Source organism: Haliaeetus albicilla, chromosome 10 (genome assembly GCF_947461875.1).
Source record: "Haliaeetus albicilla chromosome 10, bHalAlb1.1, whole genome shotgun sequence".
In the NCBI taxonomy this organism is placed as follows: domain Eukaryota; kingdom Metazoa; phylum Chordata; class Aves; order Accipitriformes; family Accipitridae; genus Haliaeetus; species Haliaeetus albicilla.
The window spans coordinates 21214040-21233135 of record NC_091492.1 but is presented as its reverse complement, the minus strand read 5'-3'; the positions used below and the strand labels follow the sequence as shown (position 1 = coordinate 21233135).

The window sequence follows — 19096 nt, the reverse complement described above, 5'->3', positions numbered from 1 at the left end:
CTTCTCACTGTTCTCTTCCAACAGCTCAACTAAGGAAGGCCCTAACCTAGGGCTGCTACTCTCTTTAATGTAGAAGCTTGACAAGACCAATTCTGCTGTCTTAACACACATCTGCTGGATTTCAAAGGTTTCAGTCTTTAAGGCAGAGGTGGAGGCAAAGGAAGATATAGAGCACTTTTAGAAACTGTTCCTTTTCCCAAATTGGAAAAGCTAAACAGATAGCTGAGAACAGCTCCCTGAAAATATCACAGGGACTCTACAGTCTTACTGTGGTTTTTTGCTCTATGAATACCGGGGAAATGTGTTTGGTTCTTTTTTTTTTTAATAAACATTTGCAAAGAGCATACAAGAGGTCCAAGGTTAAAACATGCATGGGAAAACTTTCTACAGCTAATTTTGCCAGCGCATTTAACAAATCTTTGGTGTTCACACCTACTAAGGTTAAGGAGCCTCTTAATGAGTCAAAGTGGATATCTGATCTGCACAAACAAGGTGAGCAGTTGTATGCACATACTCACTTATAATAACATACAGAATCAGCCCACACCTCTTCTGCTATTGCACATGCCAGTGTGTTAATGGGTAATGTCTAATCCTGCCCTTTTCTAGTCCAGTCATGTTTGCTTAACCACATTAGCCCAGTTACTCCCAAGATCTTTCCCTCTATAATGAATAATCTTCAAGTTCAAGTGGCGAAGGCCCATTTCCATTTTTAGAGATTTGAATGTCAGCCACAAACTTAGATATAGATTGCTCTGGAGATCTACCAAATATGGACTCTTGAAAATTCAGTCCTTTTAGAAAGGTCAGAAGTGACTGGGATTGCAAAATCTTTTGTAGTCTGGCAAGCTTGCTCTGAGTTGCCATGCTTTGGACTAAGTGACCCTTGACTTTGGACAGAGCTTTAACCGTGTCTTTTAATCCTAGGTTTTCAGAGGTCATGATGGGGTGTTGCCATGTGAACTCACATCAGTTTTATGTACAAATCAAAGCGGCGCATAATTGCTGTCTTCAAATCCTTAAAGAGTTCTCCCTGCACGATATAGTTAATACAAAACTTTAAAATACTGTGATGGAGCAAATTAGAGTAGCGTGAAATAGGATTGTAGTTATAACATCTAATTAGAAAGCACTATGAATTATACACTTTTTATAATATATAAGCTGGTTATAAATAGAACAGCTGGATAGACCAACAAAAAGTTGCTTCTTGAAATCTGGTGATGCAAAAGAGTATTACAGGATTGGGTCTCTCACCAGAAACCAGAGCACTTTAAGGTCTTCCTGCCTCAAACCCTGGATGGCTGTTTCCCGGGGTAGCAAAGATTAGTTTCTCTAGTTCCTCAAGCAAGAATTAAGTCTTTCAACTTATTTTTTCTTCTGGGCATAGACTAAGGGGTCATTGACAACATTTTAGAAGTTTTTGTTTGAAGATGAGTTGCTTTCACTGAGAGATCATCTCCCAACCTACTTCACCTATATCAGCCTAGCAGACAGGGCTGCTGATACAGAGGGCTCCTGGACCAGATGCTCTGTTAGTAACAGGCATGGCTCCACCACCTGCTTGAGGACTTTCCCGCTGGAGCACATGGAGATGGTGGTAGCAGCAGGACCTCACGGTGCAGGCTGCTAAGGTTTAGCATAGCCTGCAAATATATCTGCCGCCTTCCACCTACACATGGACATAGGAATGGCTTTGCTGAGACAGGTATCTCTGGGCCTGGCTGGCTCCAATGTCCCTGGACTGATGCGCAAAGAAGGCAGGATGGCTCCTTTGGAGATGATGGCAACGTGCAGACCCAGAGGAACCGTCCCCTTCCCCCGTGGCACTGCTGTCTTTTTGCTGGAGGAGTCCTGCTCCTGAATGAACGCCCGGACAATCGCTGCTCTCCCGTCTCGGTGCCCTGGGGGCATTTCTGTGAGACACACCACCTTAGTTTGAAACTTAATAAACTGCTTTGTTTTTGATTTTGTTCCTTACTCGCTAATTAAAGCGCCTTGTTGCCATGGCAACAGCAGGACATCAATAAAAGCATGGGATGAGCAGGGTTGTGTTACCCCCAGGAACTCAGGTGGCAAAACCATCAGAGCCTTGTCTGCCCTCTCTGTGCAGAGTGGCTCTGTCAGTCTGTCCGTCCGTGCCATCAAGGCTGCGGGGCCCTTCTGTTTTGACTTGGTATGAGAGAGAGAAAACATACAGGCAGGATTGCCAGGGTTTCTTTCCTGACATCTCACCTTAGGGGCGTGGAAAAGGAAGCCTAACTCCAGATAAATAGTCTTGGGCAGTGTGTACAGAACGAAAGGCTCCTGGCTGCTGCTCATGCTTTCAAAGGGGTGTTGACCAAGAGTTGTGTGCTCAGGGTGTGTTGGCAGTGAGCACAACGGCATCGCTGTCTCTCCGCAGAGGGGCACTGTGGCATTTTGAAGCCCAGGGATGAAGGCTTGGTGGTGAGGATGGTCCATGTGAGCCATCTGCCCTCTTGGGTTGCTCTCTGCCACGTTGTGTGTTGTATCTGTAGAGGCAGAGCCTGCTCTTGGAGACAAGCCATTCCCAGTGATAATGGACGGGACAGCTTTAGCCTTGTTTATTTCATCCTGTCGTAGTCAAAAGCTCAACTTGTGGATGAAAGGAATAGCTATTCACAGAGCTAGGAGAGTACATGCAGACCTGACCTTTAGAACAACCTTTTACAGTTACGGAGATGCTACTTTTATCACTCTACCACTTGCTATCCTATTTAGCATTCAGCTAGAACCTACTGCCCCTTTCTTTCCCGTAGGAGCTGGAAACAACCATCTAAGAAGCTTTTCTCGTGGTCCTGCATGTGAAATTGGATCTCCTTTCCTTCTGCACATCAAGCGCTTTATTTCTGACCACTCCTAGCATACGTCCATCCAGATTTAGGTGCTAGGCACTGCTTCACATGCCCTGGATTTATAGCTGTAATTTTGTATGTGTGCAGCAAGGTGCCGGCAGTTCAGCTAATTGTTTCACACAACGTCCTGATGTCTGGTTCAAACCCAGTATTATGGTAACCCACAATAGAGGCCAAGGGCTGGGTCTCTGTGGCTTTGGAAGAATTTCATCTCTCAGAGCCAACACCTTTACTGCAAGCACTAATGGGCACTTTTCATTAGCAGCCTCCCCTTCCAGGCCACCTGAGAGGAAACAGAAATTATGTCCATGTTTCCCTGTGGCATGCCCAGACTCGGGCTGCCATTTGCAGATGATGCTTGAATGAAGCTCACCTGAATCCTGCCGCTTGCCTTGGAAGGAGGAGGAGGGGAGCTGTCTGGTTCAGTGAGGAAGAAATAGAGCAGAGTCAGCATCACCCCTGCCCACCTGAGAGGACCCCCCTCTTTAGTCTGTGGACAATCACCCCTCTGCTAGAACAGCCAAGAGAAGAACCCAGTTCAGTGCTGGTGGGTGGGATAGGGACAAACCGTTCACTGGAAACTGTCCTGGCACTATTAAACCTCCTTTGCAGTGTTGAGTGTAGAAATCTGATCAGTAGCTTCTGGTCTGAACCAGGAACTGCATAATCAGTACGAAAGCAAATCCGATTTTTCTAGCTCGAGGAACTTGCTGGACTAATTCTTCCTGATCCCAGGCAACACCCTACAGCTTCTTAGGGAAAAGGGCTTAAAACCGCACGGTCTGCTGGTGCTGCCTGATGCACATAGTAGGGTTTGCAAGGGCTTCTGGGGAGAACATCTGTTTATATCTGGAATTTAACTTGCAGGAAGCTGGTGTTTTGTGGTGGACTTGGCTCCTGAGCTCAGTTCTCTTCCTAAAGGGTCACTGAAGACTCACTAGCTCTGGAACTAATTCCTGGCAATCTCTTGGAGGATTTCAAGGCAAGTCAGATAATGATAGTGTGGAGTGATAGGCTTCCCCTCCCCATCAGCCCTCGCTTTTTATTTGCTGCCAACTCTTTCTTTGCAAAGTTGATGGCAAAGGAGAAAGGGACATGGCGCAATAGCCTGTCCACTCCCTCCATCCTTTGTGCTCTTGGATCAGCCCAGAGAAATGAAACTGAAAATGCAGGCTGACAAGCAGCATGACCCCAGAACTGGGGTCTCGCTTGCCTGCGATTTTAGGGGACAGATGATTAGTGGTGGAAAGGCAGCTCAGAGCTGCTGCCTGTGTGGATTACTATTAACAGCTCTGCCCTCATCATCTTTCTTCTTTTTCTAAATAAATGTATCAGCTGATCATGCGTTCTGGTTTGAAACGTGCTGGGCATGGTTCACTCAAGGAGCAGTGCCCAGGGAAGGACTGTTGGAGATGTCTGCATGCAGCAGTGCAGCTGGCTTGCGGTTGCAGGCTGCTGGGGGACATCGAGTGCGGCAACTGCCTGAGCAGGGCCAGGCTTTGCACCCTACAGCTCCTTCAGGAATGGGAAGAGGGGAGCCAGAAAAGGGGTGTCAGCCCAAGAGGTGGCTTTTAAGCCAATTCAGTATGGTAAAATGTCTGTGCGTACAGCCCATGACTGTGAAATAAGCAGAGGTACAGCTTGGGTTCAGCTCCTCTTGGTTTCTGAAACCTCATGGCCTGAGAGCCTTGATGCTGAAATTGCTCAGAGTCCTTATGCTGGAGGATAGGCTTCCTCCTCCTGGTACACAATTCAGGGCTTTAGGGTTGGGATTGTTTTGTGCATGTAAATTTTTTGCTTGGATCACCAACAAGAAGATGCTTGTCGCTTAGTCCGCAACAACATAAAGAGGAGCTGAGCCCTGCAGAGACTTGCGTGCTGCTACAAATTGTCCTATAGCCTTCCCTGAGGTTTTGTTCTTGGAGAGAAAGTTGAGGAAATAAGGATTTTTGCCTACTCACTCATCACAAGACCAGCCTGAACTTGGCTCGTGATCCATTGTAATGCTGAATATGGTCTTTTCAGCCTTGGTACATCTTTTGCCTCTGGAGTAAATTAAAGAAAGGACCCTGCAAAAGCAGCAAGTGCACACCAACTGCAGACAGCAGATTTAACCCCATGTCATTTCCCGGGTGAAGGATCTCACCAGTGGAAGTGGGCATGGGAAGACACATGTGTGCCACAGCAGCTAAGAGAAGCAGAACTTGAACTCGCTAGCAAAAAGCTGGGCACCTTGGGAGGGGTTGCCTGCAATGCGCATTGAGGGAAGCTGTAGTAAAACAAACGTCTGTTTAAAACGAAGGGACTTGAACAAGAACAGCACAAATATCACTGGTTAGAAACCTTTGCATGCCTCATAAATATGGCAGTGGAACTTGACAAGAGAAAAGCTTTCCGAAGCTTAGAGTACCAATAAGAGTAGTTAAGGAGAATAAAAGCCAGAAGAAAAATGGCTTCGAGACCTTTGACTAAGGTGCTGGTGAGGTGGTGACGAAAAACTAGCCTAAAATTCCCGTCTTTGTCATTCACAGCAATGTCACACTGCGCCTCCAGATAGGCTGTGTTGCCAAACCTGCCCTGTATAAAAGAAAAAAATTAAACAAATGTGATGACATGTAGAAGGGAGGAATGGAGATGAGACCTGGTTCTCACTTGGGAGAAACGAATTCCTAACTTTTCAGAACTAACTCAAGCTCACTGGATGGTGACTACTAGGATCTCTTTCTTCTCAGAAAATTTTCCTTTGTTGCCTAGAATATCATCTTCCAGCATGAAAAGCTCTCAATTTTAATTAAAAACTCAATAAAATTGGCCAGCCAAACATTCTCCTGGCCTCAGAAAATGCTCTCTACTTCTCTGCCACTGCATCCTGTTGCTCAGCTTTGATCGCACAGACAGACAGGCATGGGTGGGAACTGGGCTGAGCTGAGCTCCCAGGGCAGCGAGCTCGGCCGTGTCCCGCTGTGCCCTTCCCAAGGAAGGCTTGGCAAGGAGGGTCCCTCCTCTGGAGCACAGCAGCTGCCCCCAGGTAGGAGGGAGCAGGATGGGACCTTTTTTGCTTCCCAAACCTGTGAAGAGCTATTTTGGGGCTCTAAGTCTGTTTGCATCTTCTCTCGTTAATGGATGCTCATTTCCTCTGCGCAATACATTCCCTCTCCCGTCCCTACTTGTAAAACCTCTTCAAATTGGAAGCAATTTCTCTGGAGGATAGTCTTGCTCCTGTTTTGCTGCAGCCTAACAAAAAAGTAACTGGTTGTATTCAACACATGACCCAACAGCCTAGATTCCTGACTGAGCATCTGTAATGTATATTCAGCAGGTAAAATCAGACTAGTAAACCCCCTTCCCATAAAGGAGCAAACAACTGCCCAGGAGTAGTTTCAAAATGCAGAAAGATGGGTTCACAAGCGGATGACAACCATATAGCTAACAGGAGCATGTTACTGTGGGACTGTTCCGATGTCACTTGATTCTCCATTTCCATGATCTCAGCGTAAATCAGGAGTAATTCCCCTCTAATCAATGGAGTTAATCTAGTCTTAAACCAATCTATAGGAAAATGAGGACTTAATTATAAATAGCCAACCTAGGGGAATTATTTCTTATCAAGGGAAAACTATCTAGCAACAGTCAAGCCATCAACACAGATATAATATGCTGCAAACCAGAAACTCCTACAGCCCTGGAAAATGAAGAGCACAGCAGAAAGGAGGAAATTTGTTCAAAGCCTGTGGGTGAGATTTTCTTTGGCTCCTGAGTGGGTTTTGACACTCAGGAGGGGTGTGCTGTGCTGCCTGGAGCGATTCTGGGGAAATGTGCCATGGATGTGGGTCTCTGCTAGGGAAGGATCAGGCATCCTGGGACCCCCAGCAACTTTCTGTCAAAACCCCTAACCCAGACACGGGCTGATTTGCACGTCCTGCATTTTTTTCCTGCACATTTTCTCTCTCTGTCTTTGACCAAAAGGCTAAACATTGCCATGGTGCAAAATGATACCGTTTTACAGCGGCTCTTGAGGCTTTGTTGTTTCTAATCTTCATCTGGAGCTTGATTCTTTCCTTTCTTTGAATGAAACACTGGGAACTCCTGCCTGGCCTCCCGCCACGGCAGTCCTGACCTGGCTGAACGGCATCTTTGGGCTCCTGCTGCCCTGGGTGAGGCTGGTCCCCGCAGCACGGCTAGACAACCTCACGCCCCACTCAGTAGGTGAGGCTGATGTCAAAGCAGTAATTGTAGTTGTTAAACGAGTTCCCGCGTGGTATCTTTAATCAGTTATTACCAATGTACAAAATACTGATTAATAGCCTCAGTAAAACCTGTATTTGGGTAATAAAGTCTTCATGTGTGGCAGATTTTCTGCCATGCTCGTGATTGATGCAGTACAAGGGACATGTTCGAGGTACCGCCAGCCTGCTGTGCCTCTGCCTGGGGGAAGGCAGCCGCCCCCGCGGGGGTTGCGAGAGCTCCCTCCCCAGCTGACTTCCGCAGGCTCTGAGAAGCAGCCGCTCGCTTTGGAGGGACAGGTTTCCCCTTAGGAGGAGCAGGGTGGTGCGGGGCTTGGGCGCAGCATTGGCACATTTTAATTTCCTCAAGGGCAGCGTATTGGCCGGGAGCCTCTCTCTCCTTGCCTCACCAACTCAGCAAAATTCCCCTTTTGGAAGGATGGGACTTCACAGCCACAGGCCACGAAATGGCTTCTCTGCTCCAGACTGTTCCCCTGTCTGGGCTAATTTCAGCGTGCAAAGGGACTCGGCTGTCAGCAAAGCCTCCGCACCCCTCCCCGCTGGAGCTAACAATGAAACCTGCTCTGCGCAGATCCTGAGGTGGCCGAGCGCCGGGGTTCAGCCGTGCCCTTGGACCTGGTGCTCTTGCAAGGGCACCTGATGTCACGTCCTTCGGGGGGGCTGAATTGCTTTGGGGTCTGTGGCCAGAGCAGACCACTGCAGGAGAGTATTGTGTCCTGGGTTTACTAGCACTCGGTGTAAGTGAGGACCATGTTCCCCATCCCTCCTCTCCCGCATGCCCAGGCACAGCAAGGCAGCTCCCCTGGCTCTGCTTCCTCCCTCCCAAGCTGTCGCAAGCCCAGCCTGCCTGTGCTCTTGCTGTTTCGGAGCAAAGACTGTGCTATCGCTCACCACAATCCCTGAATAAATGTCAAATGACAGAGCCAAGGGAGAGGTCCCTTCCCAAGATATTTGTTTTATGCTTTTTTGTGAGTTACACACCAGAGATCTGTTTAAGGCCAGGGATGCCCTGTATAAATGTTTTCATTTTACATCTGGAGACATTCAAATAATAGGAACATCATAGAAGGCATTCAGAAAACAAATATTTTAAATGGCACTCCTAAAACTGGTGAGTAAGCAGCGTGACTCAGCAGTGCTTCCCAACACTTCCCAGAAGAGATGGAAATAAATCCACTTAATAACTGACATGTATTTGAAATGTGCTGAGTAGTTTGTAGTTATCTGCAATTGCTGCTGGGAGAGCTGACTTGCAATCATACCTCAAGACAGCACCCTGCCTTCATCAGGCTGTGGCCAGATGCAACCTGAAATTCAGTCTCAAACATGGTGGCGACTTTCTGGAAGGAATTTAGTGAGTGCCCGATCACCCATATAGTCAGGAACCCCTATCAGCATCTTTAAACCTCTGCCATGGCATGTGTTTAACCTTAGTGCCTCAGTTGTGCAGTATATCAAATAACTAGATGTATTTTTTGTTCTCGTTTACAGGTCCTTCAATCCCTTTACGGACAGAAAGGCTCTAGAGAAGTACAAACAGTATCTGACTGTGTTCACCAACACCAGATGCTACCCAGGGCAAGGCCACTGCTGTCTGCTCTGTGAGGAGCAGCTATGCTGAGCCCCATCAGATGGGCTGAAATCCGCCTTGGCCAGGCTGTGCTGTCCTCCGGGAAGGAGCGGATGGTGGTGTGGAGCTGGCCTTTGCCCGACCTGCACCCCAGCCTGGATCCAGGAGTTGCCAGGAAGCCCCGTTGCAGGCAGCAAGGAGATTTTCACTTTCTCAGGGCTCTGCTCCAGCTGTGCTCTTCTGCCAAATATTTTTGAACACCTCATCTTCTGTGTTGTCCTGCTCTGGTGCTTTCCAGGGGCTCCCAGAGAAGGCATTTTCCATTGGTATCTTGTGGGAATGGAAAGCAGCACCCCACCTCTCATTAATTCACTGCAAACGTCACAGTCCCGTGGCTGCTTTGCTCTCCCCTGTCTGCCGAGTACTTCCCTGTCACACCACCTCCCTGGCAGCCCTAACTGCGGCTGCAGTTGAATAACAAATCTCACAGGGAAAGGCAGGCAGCCCTTCTTCCAAGGGAACAGGGTTGTTGTTTGGTTTTTTTTTTTCCTTCTTTTTAAACTAAAAATACTCCCTGCATCATCCAAAAAATCAGGATCAAACACATAAAGCTTGTGGAGGAAAAATACATTCCTCTCTCAGGGAACAGAGAGAGCTTGCAAGCAAGGAGTAGGAAAGACTAACCTCCCTACAGCACGGGGTCTGCATTTTCACAGGGGAACAGGGATGTTGGACAGTTCTGGGGGAGGTGGGGATCCTTTTCAAGGATCCTTTGGAGGACTAGTGTTGTTTGTTACTCAGAAATCAAGCCTGAAATGTTAGCTGAAAGCAGAGGCACCAGGAAAAAAAAGCAGATCTAAAGATGGATTTGCACCTGAAGTGGTTGTGCTTTCCACCAGCCAGGGAGCAAACAATGCCAGAAGAATTCATCTGACAAGCTTTTCTTCTGGCGGCTAGCTGAAGAGGAAGGCAATACTCATAATTTAAAAATCACCTTTTGGGTATTTCCTCTTTTCACTGATCCTCCCATACACAAACATCCTCAGACCTCTCTTATCCCTCCATGCTTCTAAGGCCCAAAGGGCTGGGTGGCCCTTCAAGAGCAGGTTGTCCTGGTCTCTGCTGATGGCATGGAGAGAAGAGGGAAAGCGCTACAAGCCCAAGCCCATGTCCACCTGGAATTCCCTTTCCTGGCACCAGTGACCGCTGCCTTGTCCTCTCACTGTGTCTCTCAGGTAAGACTCAGGCACCATTTTCTTTAAAGCCCTCTTTAGGTGGTGAAAGATGTGATTAGATTCAATCCGGAGCTTGGAGTTGGAGCAAGATGACCGTGGTCTCTCTCTTATCAATGATCCCCTGAGAGATCTCTTTTCCTCTGCTGTTTTTCTTCAAAAGAAAATTAAAAGGCTGATTTTAATTGATGGCATTTGTTCTGGTCAGTGGTTTTATAAGACGGTTAGCTATAAAGCTGTCCTGGTTTTGGCTTAGTTGCTAGCTGGGGTTAAACCATGACAAAAGCTAAACTCAGAATTGGGAAGGCAGCATGGGTGGCAAGTGTCACCAATCTACAGTGCCTGGCTGATGCCAAGCGCTCACCAAAGAAGCAGATCTGAGTGGCATTTTAAGGTGTGACTGCATCACTTACTTACTCTCATCTGGCTCACTTAGAATGGATGCTGAAGTGCATCAAAATATTTTTTTCCATAGAAATGTGTTTCTTAGGAACAGGTTTCTGACTGCACAGAGGGACTGGAAGACCAGGCGAACTTCTATCCCACCCCATCCCCTGACTGCTGCCCATTCACCACCAGCCCACGGCATCCAGGAGAACCCAAAAAGCAGACCCAGTGTTTACTTTTGAGTGAGGATTAAAGCGTTGCCATGCCAACACCTTAGATATCATCCTGAAGCAGGACCAATGTGAAAAACATCACGCTGGCACATCAACCGCTCAGCAAGGTGGCACCTTCCAGAGAGCAGCCTTCCACATGACATGTGTTTCCAACTTGCTACGCGACTGCCGCCCACTCTCCCCTGCCTCCTTTCGGCTCCATTTCACATGGCCTTTTTTCATTCTTTAGGAATTTTAACTAAAACTGGGTATGTTGGACCACCCTGGAGAAGTTTGGGTTTTTAGACCTCTGTCAGTGATTGATAGCCTTCTGCTGGAAGAAAGGTTAGCTGATATTGTCTCTGGGTGCAGTAGCGTCCGTGCAATTCAGTCGCTTGCCTAGAGCACCCAGCTGTTTCCACTGCTATTACATTTTCTAGGCTACTTCTATTTGTGTCCCCATCCCTCCCCTTTTCCTCAGAGCCAGTATCATCTCCCTCCCTCCCAAACTCAGGATTTCTTCCTGCTCACAAGCACGGTGACACATTTGCAGAAGACTGGGATTCTGACTGTTGTTCATCATCACTACTGCTGCCCTATAAATAGCTGTAATCTGTGTGGTGCCAGAGCTAAGGTCACATTTTAGCCCTAAATGAATTGCCAATTTTCTAGCGTAATTACCCAGGTTGGAAAGGAGGACAGATTGATGAACTTAGCCTAAGTAAAATTCTACATGAAGACTTGGCAACCTCCAACCCTACAACCTGCTTATTTAATTGGATGGCTCTTTTAGGCCAAATTCCGTCTGCAAGAGCAAGCCATGATGTGTTTATAGCCATGACACAAGCTTATTTTGTCTCCCTTCTACACGCTATCTTTATTAGTAGCATGACTACAGCGAACCAGACACCAGGTCTGGGGTGATGTTTTTTGCTATGTGAAGATCATTGTACATTATTGACAATGACGACGACTTCAGCTTTGCAGGAGCACAAAGCCAAGTTGTGCTGCTGCTGCTGCAGCAAAGCAAGGTCTCCCGGGTCCAGCCACGGGTCTCAGCTGACTTGGCTGGGATCTCCCCTGACAATGAGTGAGTTTGACTCTCCCTAAGAGGTAGAGCAAAGGCATGGAAGTAGACTGTTTCAGGCTCTTTTGGTTGGCACAAAGGGCTATCACAAACTGTCTTCACGCTCCGCTGTTACTTTACTATGATCATCTATTAGAGGAAGAGTTTGTGTTTTCAGGGACTCAAGAGATTTCTAAAGGAGAAAAATACATTAGCGGGATGTGGAAGGCACAGCTTTTGGTTAGAGACACTCCAGAATTGGCACAGCAGGGCTTGTGGGTCATGCACCATGACCACGCAGGCAGAGCTTACTCTGGGCTTTCCCTTGTTCTTTGCTGTCTCCCTCTTTCCCCTGCAACCTCATTTTGCAGCAATGATTCCTCATACATTTGCCATCTCAACCAGCAACAACAAGCCTTTCTTGAATGAGCCAACCATCTCCCCGGCAACAAGGCAGGCCTAGAAAATAACAAGTGCTTTCCTTTCTGTTTTATGTTTCCTACCTCTCAAGAAGTGCCCTGCCTTTTATTTGTCTCCACCACTCAAAAACATGAATGATGGTAAATGAAATGCACCTCGCGGAGGGATGAAAAGGGAGGTGTGTGAGAAACATGGCTTTGGTTTTAATGGAAAAGAGTGACAGATCTTTACACCTTAGCGAAGGGCAGGCTGAGGTATTTGTCCGGCACTGTTACAGTGATGAACCCAGCAGACCCAGTACAGCAGGAATGATTATATGCATGCTGTGGCTATTGCATGCAGCAAGCAAGCAGACTTCAGCTGCAGCTGGACATCCAGACAAATGCTGACATCAGGCAAAAATGGGGTGGCTAATGCCCCCCTTATTCCATTTTCCCTTTTCTCCCACTCCATCCTGCTCCTCTACAAAGCAGCCCTAAGTTACACTTCACTGTGGTGAAGTTCCATCACTTACAACAGACCAGCAAGGGTTGGCTGTATCCTCACTGCAGTGGCGGAAACCCAGGAATCCTGCATCTGTCCCCCAGATCACCCCATTAGCTACCAGGCAGCAAATGGAGGCTTCCTACCAGCACAGCGGTGCCTGATTAACCTCGCCTGCTCTGCCCAAAGTTATTAGCAGCTTTTTTGCATTTCTCAGAGAGCTTGGGTTAGGGACACGCAGTAGGAGCCAGCTGGTCTAAACAGATAGCTGCCTGAAATGAAGTAAAATCCACAAATAACTTGAGCTGACGAGTAGAAAAAGCCAGTTACACAGGAGCAGGTCTTAGGAAAGAGAGCTCCTCCCACACACTGCTCCTTTCCAGCGACTGGAAGGCAGCAGGTGACGGCGGCTGCGTCCCTGGTCCTGCCCCTGCCTTTGGTCCTGCCACTGCCTTTGGCACGTGCAGAGGGGACGGGGCGGGTGGCACCGGGTTTCCGCATGCACCCCGCTCTTCAGACGCAGGTTGAGACGCAGCTCCAATGCACATGGCCCCCTTTGCCAGCCGCCTCGGGTGGGCTGTTCAATTACACTAAACAGATTTTTTTTAATATTACTAGCCAGTATTTTAAAATGTTCCAGGTACATCTTTGTTTAGCTCATAGTTCAGGAGTTACACACTGTATACAGCATAAGGTCAGGACAGACACATTTTGCTACAAAGCCTGAAAGAAAAAAATTGCTTATTGAAATTTTTTAACATTTTAGCAGCTTTTTAGTTTTCCCTTTCATAGTTGAAGCAGAGACATTTCCAGACTCTCACTGGGAAAAAAGCCCAATTTAAAGGTCACCGCCTGCCACCTCCAGACCCCAAGTGCTGGACTGCGACCCTGCCACCTCAGACACTTGTATCTGAGCCACGCAACTGGTATTGGGATTCTCTGCTGAGTAATTTCCAAACAATTTCAGCCTGTTTCTGTCTGGTTTATGCTAATATGAACACCCTGTACGGTTGTTTTCATACCAGCCTGCACAGGGCGGTGTGCTTGCCTAGGCCAGCTCATTGCTGCCCAGGACCACTCCAAGCTGTGGACACCCCCAGACACCCCCAGCCTGCCTGCAGCTCTGGCATTTCGCCCGAATGGGATTGTAGGTGCTGCATTTCCAAGCGGCTTCTGAGGTCAGCATTGACCCACCGAGGAAGAGACTTTACACTTCTTCTGGTTGGAACTTCTGAAGCCGGATTTCAGAACTGGCTCTTCAAATGGAGAGATGAAAATCCATCACTTCCCTGCTCTTCCTGCTTGATCAGATCCAAACGCTTGTACTGACTTCTAGATTCCTGGCTTTAAATCTCCATTTCCCATTTGCTCCGCCTGGCTGCACCGAAAGGGCATCAGTGAGGAGCTTGCTTCATTAATACATTTGCACTTTAGCGAACCGTTTAATCCAGAGTCTACGTGTTACGGCCTGACCCCTTCCTGCCTGTTAATCTGATTATAAAGGTAAGGGCTGAGTAGTGCCCTACGGGCCAGCTGGAGGGTCTTGAGTAGCCAGGTGAGAGCAAGCCTCTGCCCCTCTTCCTTCACGTAACCCCTTTGTCTTGGCTAGTCGGGGATCCAGACCTAGGGCAGCGATGGCCCTGGAGATGAGGAACAGCCACAGATGCTGCTCCTCTCCCGCAGCCGGCTCCTCTCTCCTCACTGACTGCTCCTTTTTCACCTGTCCTCTTGCAACACATAAAGGATTTGTGACTTTGCACTTGCACAGCTTTTCTGGAGTTTCAGACTGACCTTCTAGGCTGTGCGTGGTGATAACGTGCCATGAGCTAGCAGGACGTGCTCCTGCCTCCCTGCTCTGAAGGCTACGAGACAGGGACCTAGGTGCTGCCTGCAGACCCTGAACCTTTTGTAAGCCAGGCACAGCTACAAGAAAACCCGCTCACCTGAACAAGGAGCACGTATAAAACGGAAATCTTACACGCAGACTCTTTTGTTCTTAACCTGGGGACAGGTCCTTATCAGCAGAGAGGGTCAGCGAGACCTGGAGCATCTGCTTTTTGTGATTTATTTTGTCTTTTCAGCTCACATTTCCTGCATTAATCTTGCTTTGACTGACAAAAGCTAAGGGGTTTAGTCTGGACTCTTCCCCCAGCCTTTTGCTTCTATTAGACTAAATACTGGAGGTATAATTATGGGCAGAAGAAAAATGAGAACAGTGTGAGAGGATTTGGTTATTTTACCTCAGTAACAAAAGCACAAATCATCTCAATTGCATTTATTAAGTAGCGGAGGGGTTTTTTTTGCTCTTAACATTGTCAGGGTGCCATTTGGATGGGGTACAGGGGCAGATGCATCTCCCATGAAGTGGGGGTGGGGGAAGCTGGAATATCCAAGCAGGCCCTGGGGAAAACCTGTCCTGTCCTGGGTCCGTGCCCCCTCCTTCCCTGCTGCTGAATCAGGCTCAAGCCGCGACAGCCCAATCTCCCCTTCCCGACCTCTCTTCTCTTGGGGGCTTAAGTGATGAGTAGGGGAAAATCCCTCACTAAAAGATTTGCATTGGAAACCCTTGGCTGAGGAATGACTTTTAAAATAGAAAAGCTTTGCTTGAAAAGGGATGAACCATGTAGCATAATACTCAACAAATCGCCTGTTTAATGGCCTCTCTTTATAGCAGCTGTGCATTAATAACAAAAGAGGGGTGGCAGAAGCCACACGCTTCTTTGTAAGATTAAAATAAACACTATTTCATACTAATACCAGCAACTTTCTGTGGAGGTTGACTAAGAGAAAAGAGCAAGTGGAGGACCATGGCCTGAGAGACTAGGTTTCTTTCCCCTTCGTCTTCTGCTGGATGAAGGAATATTACTCCCATCTACGAAGGGAGAAGATACTCTGAATCAGACCTCCCAGACTGTTGTTTGGTTCATACTGGCTTGTTGCAATCGTGTCTGTACACAGTCAGCATGACACCATTATAAGACAAGAGTAATTCCTCCAGGACTACATACCTTAGGGGAAACTAGGTTGGGGAGAACTTAATCTAACTTGCTTTTTACTTTGCAAGGCATAACTCAGGATCCCTACTGCCATAAAGCATAACTTGAAACAAGAGTGGTTCACACTAGACATAAGGAGAAACCTTTTCATCATGAGGACAGTACAGCAGTGGACCAGGTTGCCCACAGAGGCCGTGCAGCCTCCATCCTTGGACGATTTGGGACCCGACTGGATAAAGCCCTGAGCAACCTCAGAGCCAACCTTGCTTGAGCATGAGATTGGGCTAGACACCACCTGAGTTCCTTTCCAGCCTGAGTTATCATATGATCCTAGGAACATTTGGAATCTTTTCGATAGGAATATGAACGGACGTGACGTTTTGTGCAGCCCAGTACTGCCATCTCTCATTCCTGGCAGTTCTGGTAACAGCTCTCCCCCTCCACATCCCGTACTTTGCCAAGCCTGGCACTAAAGCAGTGCTGAGTTTCCCTCCTCGAATTAGGACTTCAAGCATTAAAAAAAATAAATTTACATGTTAAATCTGTCTGCCACAGACTATTTATCAGACAAGGAGAAAGATTTGTTTCTGTTTTCCTGGGCATAGGTTTTTAGCTGAGACAAGATATGTTGCCTGGCTGAGAGCTGAGTCACCAAGTAATCAACAGATTAATGTATTCAGTTCGAAAGCCATCAGCATTAGTTCTCGGCAAGCTCACAAGAACTCCATTATGGTATCATCTCTATGTTTAGGATGGAAATGTCTCCAGGATATAGAGTTCCTGTGGGAAAAATCCCTAGATGCAAAGAAATCAAAATACCCCTTTGTGGCTGAGAGAAATAAGGTACCTCTTCATACAGTAACACCACAGCAGGATTTTGGCATCCTTTCTAGTGAATGCTTTTATTATCACCCCTCAGGGTGATAATAAGGAGTTTGGGGTATGTTGTACATCTGCCATTTGATAGGTACCTAAAAATAGTCATGATAAACTCAGTGGCACGTAGGACTTTGCCCTTACCAGGTCTTTAATCTGAAATTATTTTATTTCCAGTGAAACCAAGTAGTTTTACCTTCTCTGGGATGGGACCATGCAAAAAGGGTGGTCTTTACTTCTCTAGGCCTCTGACTTGCTCCGTGTGGGTTTGGTCTGAGCCAGAAATGTAAAAAGGAAAGGCAGAGGCTGGCAGGGGCACCTCACAGAGGAGCCACTGTTTAAAAATAGGGAGCTGGTTAAAGTACCAACAGAGTAGCAACTGTAAAAGGACAGGCTGGCCTAGGTGTGTGGCATGAGAAGGCTGCCAGACATCACATAGTCATTCTGATAAGACACGTGCTAATGCTGCTGCCTAAGACCCTGTCCATACGAACCTCACTGAAGTAATACATCCTCTTGTGGCAGGCGAAATTGCTGTTTGGGGTCACTTGAATGGGGGATGTGTGAGTAAAAGCCAGTCAAGCCCCCGCAAAAGTCAAGTTAATCCTAAAAGCTTTCCTATATTAGCAGGCTGGTGGAAGGGATTTCAACAGCAGCAAGACTTCTCCCCAAGACATTTCTCATTGCAGCCTGTGTATCCAGCACATGCACAGCAGACAGGACACACGTTCTCACTGTTTCCCAAGTCTGTCAGTACCTCTGTCTAGGCTGTCCCTAGATAACAGAACTTTTTTTGTACTGGCCTGGCTAGTGCCAGGGCATGAGAGATTGTGGCTATTATGACACAGAGGTCCCCAGGGCTACACTTCCTAGCGTAGGTTACAAATGGCATGTCATATGCAATTGTGCGTATGACTCTGTTGCACAAACTGCATGTGCTATAGGCATACAATGGTGACGTAAATCTTCCCCCCTCCCTCCTTTTCTCTCCAAGGTATTCAGATTGTGCAAATGTCTCCTGTTTGTGCTCTGGACCCTCCAGGTGCTCAGCTCTCTGTACCCAAACAGTGGTGATTTTAACTTACCCGTCGTTCCTTATCACCGTATTCGATACCCAAGGTATCCATGGCACGTACAATAGCTGCCAGTGACTGTATAGTGTTGCTGTAGACCACTGGCTTGTACTGCTTCACGTCTTCTCCAGAGAAGCCATCCTCATGGATGATCCTGAAGAAAATGCAAAGGACAAAAACCTCTTGAGAATGTAATTTCAATGGGGGAGACATTTCAAAGAGAGCTGTGCTCTTTTGAAGAGCACATCTGCTAGCTTGATTCATTTAATTTAGTCAGCATTTCTTTTTAAACCATTCTGGTTGTTCACCAGTAGTGTGTCTGAGCCCAGTGCCTGGAATTAGCATCCCTTTTGCTCTCTCTCAAGGAGGTTTTGTGAAGGGTCGGCGCATATGGTACCTCCCTCCCAAGTGAACCGCAAACACCCAAGCCTGGAGCCTGGAAAGCCTTGTGTTTGCATGCTTACCGGTCACAGAGGGGAGGTTTCCAGGTCCTGCATCGCCTTTCCTGTCAAGGTCTATGGAAATATGTTCAATGCTTACAATGACCATGAGATCAGATCTTAACCACTGAAACAAGTGATAGAAAACCCTAGTTCTTGTCTCGTCCTTTTCATAGTAACTCTTGGGGTGCCTTACAAAAGCAACCAGAGTCAGAATACCCCTGTACGCATGGGGACACAGGCATGGATAGGGGAATTGACTTAGTTGTGTAGCACTTAAAGTATTTACAACCCTTCACACATCCTCCCTCCTTCCCTCTCCTTTAAAAACAGTGTTGGGATTTTTGCTGCCTCAAGGCATGTTATGTTATCCGTTCCCGAAGCAACATGGGAATGAGATCCACAGTCCTATCAGCTCTGTGTGCTGGATGCTCTGTGCATTAGTCTCTATTAAACTCTGCAAAAGGAACTATTTGATGGAGTGAGTTCTTGCAGTCCCTTGCTCAGGTCAGAAGACTGACCCCTATAATTTCTTCATCTCTAAGTAACTCAAGAACTAAGTCTGGGTGTGTCTAGAAAACAGCTGGGATTTGCAGAGCTAATTGTGTTTGACAATAATTCTTCCCAGTGAAGACATAAGTTATGATCCTGTCTCTTAAATATTGGCAGAGACGATGATCCGCTTAGCTGAAATGAAGTCCTTGCTTGCTCATCCTCAGATCTCACTGGACAACAGAGTCCTTCAGTAACAGATCTGGTCACTGATAAAACCTAGCATCCTGTCTATAACAGGATTTTTGTTTCCTTTTTTTCTAAATCAGATACGCACAAACCAAGGTCCCAACCAGTGCTGGCTTGCCCCTGGGGAGAGGGAGTGCTAGCAGGGATCACAGTGAGCTTGCAATAGATATATTGCTGCGATGGCAATGGAGAACGGGGCTGGATGCCAGCCCCGTATTATTAACAGATGACTACATGAAGAACAAGGCTGATAGAAACATGCTGACAAAGACACAGATCTACTTCCCATGATGTGAAGCTCACGGAAAGGTTTTCTAACACAAGCAGCTGACTCTCTGCCCTCCCCATCACCAACCTTCGCTCACTCATCACTGAAGAACTGAACTCCTGGGAGGAGCTGCTCCAACACCCTCCAAGTCCTGGAAAAATAGGACTACAAGCAAAGACAGCCCAAGACAGGAAGTAGTTCAAATTAATTGG

The 19096-nt window shown here is 47.3% G+C and overlaps 1 protein-coding gene across 2 annotated transcripts in view; it reads right to left on the bottom strand.

Moving 5' to 3' along the window:
* Positions 1–19096, bottom strand: part of GNAO1 (G protein subunit alpha o1) — a 148222-nt gene that overhangs the window by 79209 nt on the left and 49917 nt on the right. For both annotated transcript variants that reach the window (XM_069793758.1, XM_069793757.1), the window contains exon 3: positions 17448–17589. In XM_069793758.1, the coding sequence (XP_069649859.1) occupies positions 17448–17589 (142 nt within the window). The remainder of the gene's footprint in view (positions 1–17447; positions 17590–19096) is intronic.